The sequence below is a fragment of the Nomascus leucogenys genome, chromosome 5 (assembly GCF_006542625.1).
Source record: "Nomascus leucogenys isolate Asia chromosome 5, Asia_NLE_v1, whole genome shotgun sequence".
Classification (NCBI taxonomy): domain Eukaryota; kingdom Metazoa; phylum Chordata; class Mammalia; order Primates; family Hylobatidae; genus Nomascus; species Nomascus leucogenys.
Window position 1 is genome coordinate 120,962,445 of NC_044385.1, and position 14,326 is coordinate 120,976,770.

Below are 14,326 nucleotides of genomic sequence, written 5' to 3' on the forward strand. Positions count from 1 at the left end.
TCTAAAGTGTTTACAACTAAGTAGAGCAGCTCCCGTTTGCTCTTCAAAAATGGGTCCAAGGAATAGGATTAAAACTTCAATTTCATTCTTTTCCAAAGAAACACAGACTGGGGCCAGGTGCGGTGGCTCATGCCTCTAATCCCAGCATTTTGGGAGGCCGAGGCAAGAGGATCATTTGAGGCCAGGAATTCGAGACTAATCTGGGCATTATAGTGAGACCCTGTCTCTAGAAAAAATTTAAAAATTAGCCATAGGTGGTGGCAAGTGCCTATGGTTTCAGCTGCTCAGATGGCTAAGGCAGGAGGATCTCTTGAACCCAGGAATTTGAGGCTACAGTGAGCTATGGTTATGCTACTGCCCTCCAGCCTGGGTGACAAAAGTGAGATCCTGTCTTAAAAAAAGAAAATAAAGAAAAAAAGAAACTGAACTGAAGGCCACTAGTATGTACTCCCTAAATTCATGATTATAATGGTCTTGGAATTATTATTTATTGTGGCTTTGCTTGAACACCAATAATAAATGACTTGTCATATATTGGCACGTAAGAGGTTTTTTCCAGTTAAAAAGTTTAATTCCAAACGTAAACCTGATGTAGGTATATATGTTCATTTGCTTAGCAAATATTTACTTAACACCCAGTATATGCTACTATCACTATTTTAGATTGAAATATGGCATTGTTTCAGGCTGAAATGAAAATGGCTTATGTGGTAAAAGCTTATTAGTTTAAATCCTGTTAATGTAAAAACCTGGACAAAAGCCACACTGAAGTTTACCCTGTACCCTAGCTGTGCAAATAAAAATATGTGACTAAGAAAATGAATAGCACAGGAAGGATGAGCAAACGAACTGACAGAACATACTTTCTAGGGTACTTTAAAGGCCTTCATTTATAGGAGAACAGTTGACTTAGTCACTATAAATTATTCTTCTACAAAATAGTGCTTTTTAAAACCCAGTTTTATTATATATGCCCTGAAAACAATAGTACTTCACTAAAATATTCCCTTAGACCCCCCCATGGTTCATGATGATATTCCAGTTAGTCTCCTATTAATAAGCTTCTACTAGTATTGGAAGGTTTGACTCTTTGGAGTTCTTTCTGCCACCCAGTTATAAATCTTACGATTTGATAATGTCAAAACCATTAAAATACCCTTTTAAGGTCCAATGAGCGGAGGAGCTACAGGGTTGTGATGGTGGCAGATGATGTTTTTTCACAGTGAAAGGCAATATTATATGGAATTTGTAGTCTGATTTGGGATGGAATCCATGTCTGCCACTTTCTAACTCACCTCTGGTAAGTCACATAACCTTTGTGTGCCTCAGTTTCCTCATCGGTGAATATGGAAATAACAGAGATCTATCCTGAGGATTCCGCATAAACTGCACTTCACAGTGTGTGACCTAGAATAGGCACTCCCTGTAGATCAACTTGCTTTCCTTTCTTGCTTGTCTTGCCACATGTTTTCACCATCACAGTTACCTTTTTGGAAAACAAATATCCAGAATGACAACGTAAAATGAGGATTTCTACCTGGACAGCCACATGCTTTATGTAACGTAACTCATCTACTCTGATTGCAGGTTATATCCAGGCATGTAGAGGACTTATGATCGCTGCTGTCAGCCTAGGCTTCTTTGGTTCCATATTTGCGCTCTTTGGAATGAAGTGTACCAAAGTCGGAGGCTCTGATAAAGCCAAAGCTAAAATTGCTTGTTTGGCTGGGATTGTATTCATACTGTCAGGTAAATAGTAACTTTCTTCCAAACAAGGTACTTGATGATGTTAATGAAATCACACTAACCGTAGTGCTTTCCCTCTGATATTTGTTAGGGCTGTGCTCAATGACCGGCTGTTCCCTATATGCAAACAAAATCACAACGGAATTCTTTGATCCTCTCTTTGTTGAGCAAAAGTAAGTACTCTTCTCAGTCTGTTTCCAGCTCACAGGAAGTGCATATAAATTAATATTCTCAACCAAGAGACATGAATTTCCTATATGACTTTTGAAAGTAAGTCATACTGATAAATGGTAACTGATGACATCATTCAAGATTAAATGTGTCATATGCCACACACGCAAAATATGCATTTAATTACTTTGCTAGTATTGCAGTGTCTTGTCTCTAAACAGTTCAAGGCATCAAATTTAGAACTATAAACTTCATCGTCTGCTGTACATCATGAAACTGAGGTCAAGTAGAGGAAAAGTGAAAGGTGTCAGACGGGGAGGAAAGAATGATGCGGTGTGCAAATAGAAAATTAAAACCTGGCCTTGATTGCTGCCCACTCAAAATGATATTTGCCAGATGCTGGTTTCTGGGTCTTTTAAATTTGCTGTATTAACTACTGTCTTAACAAGCTCCTCCTGATAAACCTTTATAAAGAAACTGTATACGATGCAAGGTTTTTGAAAAATGCTGTAGGAGCATGGCACCTTTACCCAAATGTGGCTGGTCAGTCTTGCAGATGAATGCTGTGGAATTAACAGATCAGTTTGCTTGTTGGTGTTGTTTTTAAACTATGGGCTGTTGCTTTTTATACTTTCCCTAGGCTTATTTCTTTGGATTGGGAAAACCCCAGGGATACCAAATCAGAATATATTAAATATTTTGTCTTACCTAAGAATATATCTACATCCCTCTTTAGGAAGCCTCACGTATGTATGTGTGTATTGCTATCAATGAGGCTAGGAATTTTATTTTAGACTTCAGGTCAAATCTTATAGAATTTTTAAGAAGTATATTACTGAAATAGCTGGTCAGCTGGGCTTTACTTTTTTTCTGGTGGTTTTAGGAATCTTGAGGAAATTGATTTTCTAGTTCTGGCTTAAGTGTACCTTATGCATAAATAGTAAATGCTTATATCATGAAATGTAATGAAAATAATAGCTAGCACATGTTGAGTCCCCACCAGGAGCCAAGCAGAGCACTGCAAATATTATTTTATTATGTTTTTTATTTTATTCTTACAACAACCTTATAAAGTAGGTCTCTTGGTACTCTTTTTTTAAATTGAGGAAAGAGGCCAAGTGATGTGTTCAGGGGAACTTGGACCAAACTAGTAGGCTGATTGAACTGTGATTCAAACCAGGCAGTTGAACTTCAGAACACTGGCTCTTAAAAAGCATGATTTATAATATTCCACTATTTTGTAATTTTTGTGGCAATATGCTACATGTTCATCAAGAGGTTTCTTTCGTCCTTTTTTTTTTTTTTTTTTTTTTTTAAGAGTTAGGGCCTCTTTCTGTCACTCAGGCTGGAGTGTGGTGGTGCGATCATAGTTGACTGCAGCCTTGCGCTTCTGCGCTCAAGTGATCCTCCCACCTCAGCCTCCCGAGTAGCTGGGACGTGTATGTGCCACGACAACCAGATAATTTTTTTTTTTTTTGAGATGGAGTTTTCACTCTTGTTGCCCAAGCTGGAGTGCAGTGGTGCAATCTCGACTCACTGCAACCTCCATCTCCCGGGGTCAAGCGATTCTCTTGCCTCAGCCTCCTTAGTAGCCGGGATTACAGGCACGCACCACCACGCCCAGCTAATTTTTTTGCATTTTTAATAGGGACAGGGCTTCACCATTTTGGCCAGGCTGGTCTCAAACTCCTGACCTCAGGTGGTCCACCCGCACCTGGCCCTGGATAATTTTTACATTTTTTAATGGAGACAGGTTTTGCTATGTTGCCCAGGGTTGTCTCCAGCTCCTGATCTTCAATGATCCTCCTCCCTCAGCCTCCCAAAGTACCGGGATTACAGGCATGAGCCACCATGCCCAGCCTTTTCTAGACATTTAAAAATAGTTTTTATTCAGAAATTTTATTAAATGGGAAAGAAAAACAAATTTTATTAAATGGGTTTTAGACCTCAATATAACTTTTTTATCCTCTGCCTATGATACAAAAACATGTCCTGATTTATTAATTTTCTCCTACTTATCTTTCAAATAAGATTTGCACAGATGTACATGGCAGCAAACGTTGAAATAAAAACCGAGGCTGTATTTCTGAAGCTTAGAAATATTTTAATGATATTTAAATGAAATATTGTATTTAAATGATACGTTTTTATTTTAGGGTTTGATATCATAAATATGCAACAAACCTGTATTTCTCATGGTTTATTTTATTAAACACATTGCTCACTCTTCTGCATTATCTTTTCTATATTACTGGTTTTATTTTCCTGACAATTATTAAGGATATCTTTGTCCATATCTTAAAAATCACTGGACTCTTTCCTCAAATGATCAAGGCTAATTTGTGTACAAACAATAACTTAAACCTATCTTTGTGTGACTGTTTTCTGTGCTTACTATACCTCAGTCACCTAATTCTGTGTAGTGCCATTGGAATTTATTATTCTCTTTTCAGATTTTGATTAAACTCAGTTCAGTAATTAGGTGCTATGAGAGGTTTTCCTCTTTTTCAATCTCTTAGTGCTATATTGAGCTATTACATTCTCATTAGCTTCTTGGAATTTCTCTTTCTGTCTCTGTCTACCCACTCTCTCTCTCTCTCTTTGTCTGTATTCTCATCTGTAAAACAAAGGTAATAATAGTACCCCTCTCACAGAATTGCTGTGAGAGTTAAGAGAGGAGAGATAGAGAGAGAGAGAGAGATAGAGAGAGAGAGATGGATGTGATTGGCACAGAGCAAACAGCTTGTATTAGCTCTTATTGTGTCATATTAACTATTATTAAGATTGCTTTTTAATTCTGTATAGTATGTAAGAGGTGGCTTATCTTTATAGATGCCTTTATTAGCTCTTTTCTGTGGTGGCTTAAAAATATAACACCTACAATTCACCAATTTACCTAATGTAATTAAAAGCACAAGAACCAGGGGTCATGAAAAACAGCACTGCTTATCCATTGGTAATATTTACAAATAACAGGCCCTTTGCATCAAGGTCTATAGAAAATATAGACTATAAAAAACCTGATATTGAGAATGAGTTGACTCCTTGAGATTGGGACTTTCTCTCCTTCATCTCTGTTTTCCCTGCAGTGCCTTTCACAAAGAAAAGTCCTCCATGATTTCAACAAAATCCAGTTGGATCAAGGAATTATCAAGGCCTGAGAACTGTAGATACCATCAGATTCTAATTACCCACAATGATAGAAAAGGGGCATAAAAATGACATGACACCCGCAAGAACTCAGACCTCATTTAAACAAAACACGCTTGTATAAAAACCAGTATGTTAACTAACATGACTTCATTTGGTTTCCGTTTATCAACACCTTCTAGTAGAGGGGATAAAAACTGGGAAGATGAATAAGCTATAAATTGCCTATCAGCACAGAGTGAACTGATTTCCTAGGTCTGAAATGTCATCTTTAAAGCAATATTTTATTTTGGCTTATTCTAGGGATAGCACTTCTTTGGCTAGCATTTTCTGGAATTTGATAATTGGTGCTTCTGGTTTTGTTTGTATGTGAACTTAGAGAGGAATACGTTGTAGAATCAAAGCTTGTGGCAGGGCCAACCCTAGGTGTGCTGGGATGTGGAGGATGCCACTACAGGGATGTTCTGACAATGTCTTTGGTGTCTTAATCAGCTGGCATGAGAATTAAGTTCCTTGAGGTCAGAAAACGTCTATACAACTGTATCTTCTCTCCCTAGCACAGTACCTAGAAGTGAAATTCTTATCTGTAGACCTAGTCCTTTCAGAATTAGCAGAGATAATTGTTGTCTCAGTGGATAGGGGGAGCCTCCCAAAGGATGGAGCAAGAAAGCTCTCTTCTTCCCACTATTATCTTACATTAATCTTACAAAAACTAGCTGCCACTAAATACCATCTCTCCGTGCAGGAGCATGTGTGTTTGGGCCCTTAGGAAGCGCAGTGAGAGACAGCGACTTGTCACATGTTCTAGTTTAAATTTCTGGTGAGCAAATACTTGCTTTCCAATACCCAACCCCTAAGGAAAAGAGTTTAGACCTCAGAGCATGGTTTGTTGTTCTTGCTTTGCTGCTGCTGCTGTTTTTCCTTCAGATTTGTATGCTGTGTTAATTGGATCTTCTTTGTAGATTCCCAGGACAACTCTATATAAGGCACATCTTGGTTGCCCAAGTTAGGAAAACACAACTAAGCCCATGGAACCAAGTTCCCACTACATTCCTGCTATATGCAGAGAACTCAACAGGAGCTTTGTGGATGAGAAAAAAACGAGTGGCTTCTAGCATGGAGTTGGAGTAAAGACTGCAGCAGGCACATAACAGGCAGGGTTGCACTTTATGTTCAGTGGCTAGTTCCTCTAAAAGTCCTTCCTTTCCCACCACATATCTGGGAAGATTTTTCTTCCAAGCTACAATCATTTGACAGAACTGCAATCTGTAAAGAGTTTCATCGTGTTCTGCTATTTCTCTATTTTTCTCTTTTGTTTTGCTTTTTTTCATTCGAGCTATGACTATGTTTGATGACTCCAACATGAGCTCTTGCAGAGCCTTGAAAAGTGTTTTTCAACTCTTCCCTTTAGGCTGTGTCAAACTAACTTCCTCCTTTTTATTAAAACAAAAACTAACAAATCTGAAAAAAAAATATCCTACAAGCTTCTAGTAATAGGTACTCCTTAGCATGATTCACCATACCAGGATGTTGAAATTTATTTACGTTACTCCCACCATTGTTTTGTTGTCCAAACCACTGACTTTCTGAATGTCCTGCTTTGTTTTCTTAGATAAACCATTGCAAGTAAGAATTGATCAACATTAAGAAACTTCTTTTCAAATCATGCAAAGTTATACGACTTCACTGATTGCTCTGGTTGAGGAAGTAGAACAGAATTGTTATCTTATTCTTTTTTTTGAGACAGAATCTCGCTCCTTTGCCCAGGCCGGAGTGCAGTGGCGCTGTCTTGGCTCACTGCAAGCTCTGCCTCCCAGGTTCACGCCATTTTCCTGCCTTAGCCTCCCAAGTAGCTGGGACTACAGGCGCCCGCCACCACGCCCGGCTAATTTTTTGTATTTTTAGTAGAGACGGGGTTTCACCGTGTTAGGATGGTCTCCATCTCCTGACCTCGTGATCCGCCCACCTCGGCCTCCCAAAGTGCTGGGATTATAGGCGTGAGCCACCGCACCAGGCTCTTTTTTTGTATATGAGATTTACCATTAATATTTTGGCCCAGATGTTCTTGTATTGGGGTCTTATCATCCTCTAGGCTTTTTTATTTCCACGCTTTTCAAAATCATGTCGCACTTCTCATTCCTGGCATGTATTTGGTTTCTACTTCAGGATTTAAGCTTTATATAATAAAATATTTTCACCATTGTGGCTATTTAGTAGTTAGAAATAAGCAACTACCTACTTTCTTTTTTTATTATTGTTATTTAAGTTCTAGGGTACATGTGTACCACATGCAGGTTTGTTACATAGGTATACATGTGCCATGTTGGCTTGCTGTACCCATCAACTCATCATTTACATTAGGTATTTCTCCTAAGGCTATCCCTCCCCCAGTCCCCCACCCCCCGACAGGCCCAAGTGTGTGATGTTCCCCACCTTGTGTCCATGTGTTCTCGTTGTTCAGTTCCCACCTATGAGTGAGAACATGCAGTGTTTGGTTTTCTGTCCTTGTGATAGTTTGCTGAGAATGATGGTTTCCAGCTTCATCCATATCCCTGCCAAGGACATGAACTCATCCTTTTTTATGGCTGCATACTATTCCATGGTGTATATGTGCCACATTTTCTTAATCCAGTCTATCATTGATGGACATTTGAGTTGGTTCCAAGTCTTTGCTATTGTGAATAGTGCCTCAATAAACATACATGTGCATGTGTCTTTACAGTAGCATGATTTATAATCCTTTGAGTATATACCCAGTAATGGGATCGCTTGGTCAAATGCTATTTCTAGTTGTAGATCCCTGAGGAATCGCCACACTGTCTTCCACAATGTTTGAACTAATTTACACTCCCACCAACAGTGTAAAAGCCTTCCTATTTCTCCACATCCTTTTCAGCATCTGTTGTTTCCTGACTTTTTAATGATCACCATTCTACCTGGCGTGAGATGGTATCTCATTGTGGTTTTGATTTGCATTGCTCTGATGAGCAGTGATGATGAGCATTTTTTCATGTGTCTGTTAGCTGCATAAATGTCTTCTTTTGAGAAGTGTCTGTTCATACCCTTTGCCCACTTTTTGATGGGGTTGTTTTTTTCTTGAAATTTGTTTGAGTTCTTTGTAGATTCTGGACATTAGCTCTTTGTCAGATGGGTAGATTGCAAAAAATTTCTCCCATTCTGTAGGTTGCCTGTTCACTCTGATAGTAGTTTCTTTTGCTGTGCAGAAGCTCTTTAGTTTAATTAGATCTCATTTGTCTATTTTGGCTTTTGTTGCCATTGCTTTTGGTGTTTTAGTCATGAAGTCTTTGCCCATGCCTATGTCCTGAATGGTATTGCCTAGGTTTTCTTCTAGGGATTTTATGGTTTTATGCCTTACATGTAAGTCTTTAATCCATCTTGAGTTAATTTTTGCATAAGGTGTAAGGAAGGGATCCAGTTTCAGCTTTTACATATGGCTAGCCAGTTTTCCCAGCATCATTTATTAAATAGGGAATTCATTCCCCATTTCTTCTTTTTGTCAGGTTTGTCAAAGATCAGATGGTTGTAGATGTGTGGTGTTATTTCTGAAGCCTCTGTTCTGTTCCATTGGTCTATATATCTGTTGTGGTACCAGTACCATGCTGTTTTGGTTACTGTAGCCTTGTAGTATAGTTTGAAGTCAGGTAGCATGATGCCTCCAGCTTTGTTCTTTTTGCTTAGGATTATCTTGGCTATGCGGGCTCCTTTTTGGTTTCATTTGAATTTTAGAGTAGTTTTTTCCAATTCTGTGAAGAAAGTCAATGGTAGCTTGATGGGGATGGCACTGAATCTATAAATTACCTTGGGCAATATGGCCATTTTCACAATATTGATTCTTCCTATCCATGAGCATGGAATGTTCTTCCATTTGTTTGTGTCCTCTTTTATTTTGTTGAGGAGTGGTTTGTAGTTCTCCTTGAAGAGGTCCTTCACATCCCTTGTAAGTTGGATTCCTAGATATTGTATTCTCTTTGAAGCAGTTGTGAATGGGAGTTCACTCATAATTTGGCTCTCTGTTTGTCTGTTACTGGTGTATAAGAATGCTTGTGATTTTTGTACATTGATTTTGTATCCTGAGACTTTGCTGAAGTTGCTTATCAGCTTAAGGAGATTTGGGGCTAAGACGATGGAGTATTCTGAATATACAATCATGTCATCTGCAAACAGGGACAATTTGACTTCCTCTTTTCCTAATTGAATACCCTTTATTTCTTTCTCTTGCCTGATTGCCCTGGCCAGAACTTCCAACACTATGTTGAATAAGAGTGGTGAGAGAGGGCATCCTTGTCTTGTGCCAGTTTTCAAAGGGAATGCTTCCAGGTTTGCCCATTCAGTATGATATTGGCTGTGGGTTTGTCATAGATAGCTCTTATTATTTTGAGATACGTTCCATCAATACCTAGTTTATTGAGAGTTTTTAGCATGAAGGGCTGTTGAATTTTGTCGAAGGCCATTTTGCATCTATTGGGATAATCAATATTGGGATATTGAATATTGTGGTTTTTGTCGTTGGTTCTGTTTATGTGATGGATTACGTTTATTGATTTGCATATGAATAACTACCTACTTTCAGTCAAATTATCTCATTCTTGTTGTCAAGTTGAATGGACACTAGCCAATGTAAGAAGTAAATTTCTAGATTATATAGATTTTCCTGGGTGAGGTTGAAAAGAATATTGACCTCATCAGGTGACCTTGTCAAGATATTTAATTTCTCTCTTCTATACTTATTATAATTTAATACATTATGGATGTTTGTTTATTTAAGTTTACTCCATTCATGAAGTTATTTGGAGGATGAACTAATGTTGGTAGTGATCGCACATATTCTCAGATAGGAGATTCCAGATAAGTGCCAAGTGGTAAGAACAAAACAGAGTTCAACTGTTAAATATTAAGAAAGTGTTACTCAGTGGTTTCAGTTTGTTCAGAAGTAGTGTAGGCCACCTTAGATCACCAGAATTACTTTGATGCTTTTGTTATGCTAGCATGACCTAAAAATCTGCTTGGGAACTAAATATTTGGCATCTCTTTTGTTTTTACTGACTAGTGCGTGACATCATGATTTCTGCCAGTGTGCCCTGCTTTCTCGTAATTCAGCTCTTACCCCATTGCTCCTCTCCTTTTCACATCCTGGCTAACCTCTGATCAGCCTTCAGAACCTGCATTTTGGTTGGGGTGTCCCTGTTTTGGGTACTCCCTTTCCACCTCATGCCTCCATCCTAACCCTACTGGGTGGTTTGCACTTGCTTATTTATTGGCTGTTCTCCTAAACAAGACCACAAGCATCTAGAAGTCAAAACAATGTGTTGCTCACTTTGGAATCTCTTGTAGAGGACCCATGCTCCATGACCCTTACAGCAAGGATGGTAAATCTGCAGTGGTGTAGGACTGTCTGCCTGTCTGCATATCTCCTAGAATGGTAAGACGGAGTGTGCTTGTGGTGATCGCTTAAAGGAACAGGGAGAGGCAGCATGGCACACTGTTTAAGAATAAGGACTCTGGATCCAGGCTGCCTGAGAGTAAACCCTTGCTCTGCCACTTTCTAGCTGTGTAACTTTGAAGAAGTTATTTACCCTTTCTGTGCCCAGTGCCCCTCATCTGTAGAATGAGGACAATACATACTAGGAGGCTGTTGTCAGGATTAAATGAGATAGTATATTTCAACTGTTTAGAATCATGCTAGTTCATAGTAAACACTTACTAAATGCTAGCTACTATTATTAGGGATACTGACCCTAATGCAGAGTATATTAATGTATAGTATATTACCTTATGTAGTCTATTAAGGTTAGCCACAGAGAAATGTATGTTGAAATGTTGGAGACGTAGTAGAAGAGATAATTGTTTTAAGACACTTGGCTCTCAAGTAGAAGGCACGTTTGAAGGGGACCTAGCATGAAACCATAAGGCTTGGCTGGGTGCAGTGGCTCATGCCGGTAATCCCAGCACTTTGGGAGGCCAACGTGGGTGGATCATTTGAGGTCAGGAGTTCAAGGCCAGACCGGCCAACAAGGTGAAACCCTGACTCTACGAAAAATACAAAAATGAGCTGGGTGTGGTGGCGGGTGCTTGTAGTCCCAGCTACTCAAGAGGCTGAGGCAGGAGAATCACTTGAACCCCGGGGGTGGAGGTTGCAGTGAGCTGAGATCGCACCACTGCACTCCAGCCTGGGCAAAAGAGGGAGTGAGACTCTGCCTCAAAAAATAAATAAATAGATATAAAATAAATAAGGCTTGTGTAATTTAAAAATTGTTGGTCACCTCTGTCATAGCATTGAGTTAGAGATAAGTAATTTAAAATTGTCAACTGGATACTCTTGGTTCGATTCTAAAATGTGTTCAGGTAGGCTACTTGAAGACTGAATAAAATGTCAGATACACTTTTTTTTTGAGACAGAGTCTTGCTCTGTCGCCCAGGCTGGAGTGCAGTGGCGCGATCTCGGCTCACTGCAAGCTCTGCCTCCTGGGTTCCCGCCATTCTCCTGCCTCAGTCTCCCGAGTAGCTGGGACTACAGGCGCCCACCACCGCACCTGGCTAATTTTTTATATTTTTGTAGAGACGGGGTTTCACCGTGTTAGCCATGATGGTCTCGATCTCCTAATGTCAGATTCACTTTTGATTGACCCAAGCTTCTTTTGCTGCAAGTCCATCTGTATATTTTTACCTTAACACAAAGCCATGTACACCCACATCCGCACACGGATTCTTGACCCATGCTTAGCAATACTGGCCATGCCCTAAGGCACCTCAGGACAGTATTTGTTATTTTAGGAATTTCCCATCTTGAAGCACAGCCTTCTCAGTGATGTCAGTTTATTCAGACTTCAAAGTCTGCCTGTAAACCTGTTATTGTGCCTACCGTAACTATTATGACTCAGCGCCTCATTTCTCACTTACGGTCAAGCAAACCCCCCAATTACCCACACACAAATGGAAATCAATGGCATGGATGGTGCTAAGCAACAGATTTCGTTTTGAACTGAACTATGTGACTTTGGGAACATGAGATGTTCCTTTTACATTACAGTGTACTTTGGCTAACAAAGATTAGCCAACATTAGATTTAGTCCTACTGTGGATGGTTTTTAAATTTCTGTGAATAATTTCAAGAATTAGTACTTCTGTGTAGACACTCACTGATCACTTTACACACTATTAGAGAGGCAGGTGGCGGAGAGAAGGGTGAGGTTTTGGAGTTTGACTCAGCTCAGATCCTGGCCCGGGCCCTGGTTCTGACCCTTGCTCTACTGTTATATTAGGTAGAGTGCAGTTGCCTTGACTGGATAACAGAGGTGATATTTCCTGTTCTGAATGTTAAGAAGATTAGAGAAGATAACATATTGGGGAGATATTGGCCCAAAGATATGAAATTTCAGTTAGGAGGAATAAAATATATATATAATTTAAAAATGTGTGTGTGTATATATATATATATATATATACACACATATATATATATATATATAGAGAGAGAGAGAGAGACCAGTTTTATATCTATTTATAAATTCATGTCAGCATTCCTGATTGTCTAAATATGTTTCCTGAATTTACCTTTGGACAATTTGTAACATATTAGGTTGGTGCAAAAGTAATTGCAGTTTTTGTCGTTACTTTTAATAGCAAAAACTGCAATTACTTTTGCACAGACCTAATATTTCTGCTTCCCTAATTAGTTAATGAGCTAAATAAAATCCTTGAAACATGTTCATTTTAGAAAATACAAAGAAAACGTCTATAAAGCATCCACCACAGCGACACATGGTAGGTAATCAATCAATGTTACCTGTTATTAATATATACAATTTATAGAATTCTGAGCTACCCTTCCAGTGCATGGAAGGATAATAGGCATATGTCTGTTATAATCTAGCCACAGAAAAGCAGTTTTTTTGTTTAGGTACCCCCTCCCAAATGTCTTTATTTTAGGTTTCCTAAATGTAAGAATTCTCTATGAAGTTTCCATATATAAGTAGACACTTACAATTTAAATTTTTCCATCCTACTTTAGCCACCATTTGGGAGGCACCTGCCACTATTTTGCAAGTCTTGTTGGATGCCTTGGGTAGGAAGTCCTTTGGCATCTGCCAGGCAGTGGGAGAGAACCCAGCAGAGGGGGAGGCTGAGCGTCTCATAGGAGAGACTGGACCGTGGCAGCCTCAGAGAGATATGCAGGATCAGCGGGCACCCCAAAAGAATGAGGCGTATTTGGGGGAAATGCAGATAATTGCTGTAGAATACTTATTTATATAAAAATAAAATCAATTCATGCAGTTATATAGATCTTAGATTATATTTAATATAAGACAATGCACTGAAGAAAAAGTTTTATGTTAGACCAATATAATTCAATTTTGAAATGTTAACTTTGATAATATATGAGTGTATTTTTTGGATTTTAAACTTTGTAAAAAAACGTAGGTAGTTATTTTAAGGTAATTGGAAAATGTATTTTGGCTGTTACTACTCTTGATTAAAATGAGGAGCAGGACAATATGTTTGAAAAAAACACAATATTGAAGGATGACAAAAGACCTGGCTCCCAGCTCTGTGACCTTCAGCAAGGTCACTTCACTTCTCTGGGGATCTTAAAAGGATGAGGTGCTTTCGTTTGTTAAAACGGATCTTGCTTTGTTTTGGGAGGGGCTGCTCTTTCCTTTTTCAGCTCCAACATGCCCTGATTTTAATTGGTATCCTCACCTCTTTTTGTGCCAGAAGAAAAGGCAGCCTGAGGGCATTCAGAAAAAAAAATCCTGTGCCCTGAAGCTCTTGAGCCACTGAGAACTTAATGAGCCAGGGAGAGAGACAACTCCCATCTTTCTGAAATGACAACTAAAAATATGTTGCATTGATTGGGTTTTTTAAATTTATAAAATCTTTAAAGTGTACATAAAAGGATGATGGCATGACAATTAAGAGCTATGGTTTGGAATCACAGTTATGGGTTTTAAATCCTGGGTCTACCATTTACTTGGCTGAGACATGATGGAACAAGTAATTTAATCTCCCAGAGCTTTAGTTTCCTCATTTGTAAAATGAGGATAGTAATACCTATCTCCCAGGCTTGTGATGAAGATTGAATATGGTAATGTTTGTAAAAAAAATCTTAGCACACACAGAAAAGTCCTGGCACAATGAGCTGACAGTAATAGTAGCTATTGTTAGCTCCTATGGACATTGACTTGAACCACATCTGAGTGTGTTTGGGAGAACCGCGGTAATGTTTACTTTGCAAAAACAT

The 14,326-nt window shown here is 38.9% G+C and overlaps 1 protein-coding gene across 3 annotated transcripts in view; it reads left to right on the top strand.

Annotated features, from left to right (window-relative positions):
• CLDN10 (claudin 10) overlaps positions 1 to 14,326 on the top strand; it is a 132,558-nt gene that overhangs the window by 112,467 nt on the left and 5,765 nt on the right. For all 3 annotated transcript variants that reach the window (XM_003257392.4, XM_003257393.4, XM_003257391.3), the window contains exons 2-3: positions 1,588 to 1,749; positions 1,838 to 1,919. In XM_003257392.4, coding sequence (XP_003257440.1) covers positions 1,588 to 1,749; positions 1,838 to 1,919 — 244 coding nt within the window. The remainder of the gene's footprint in view (positions 1 to 1,587; positions 1,750 to 1,837; positions 1,920 to 14,326) is intronic.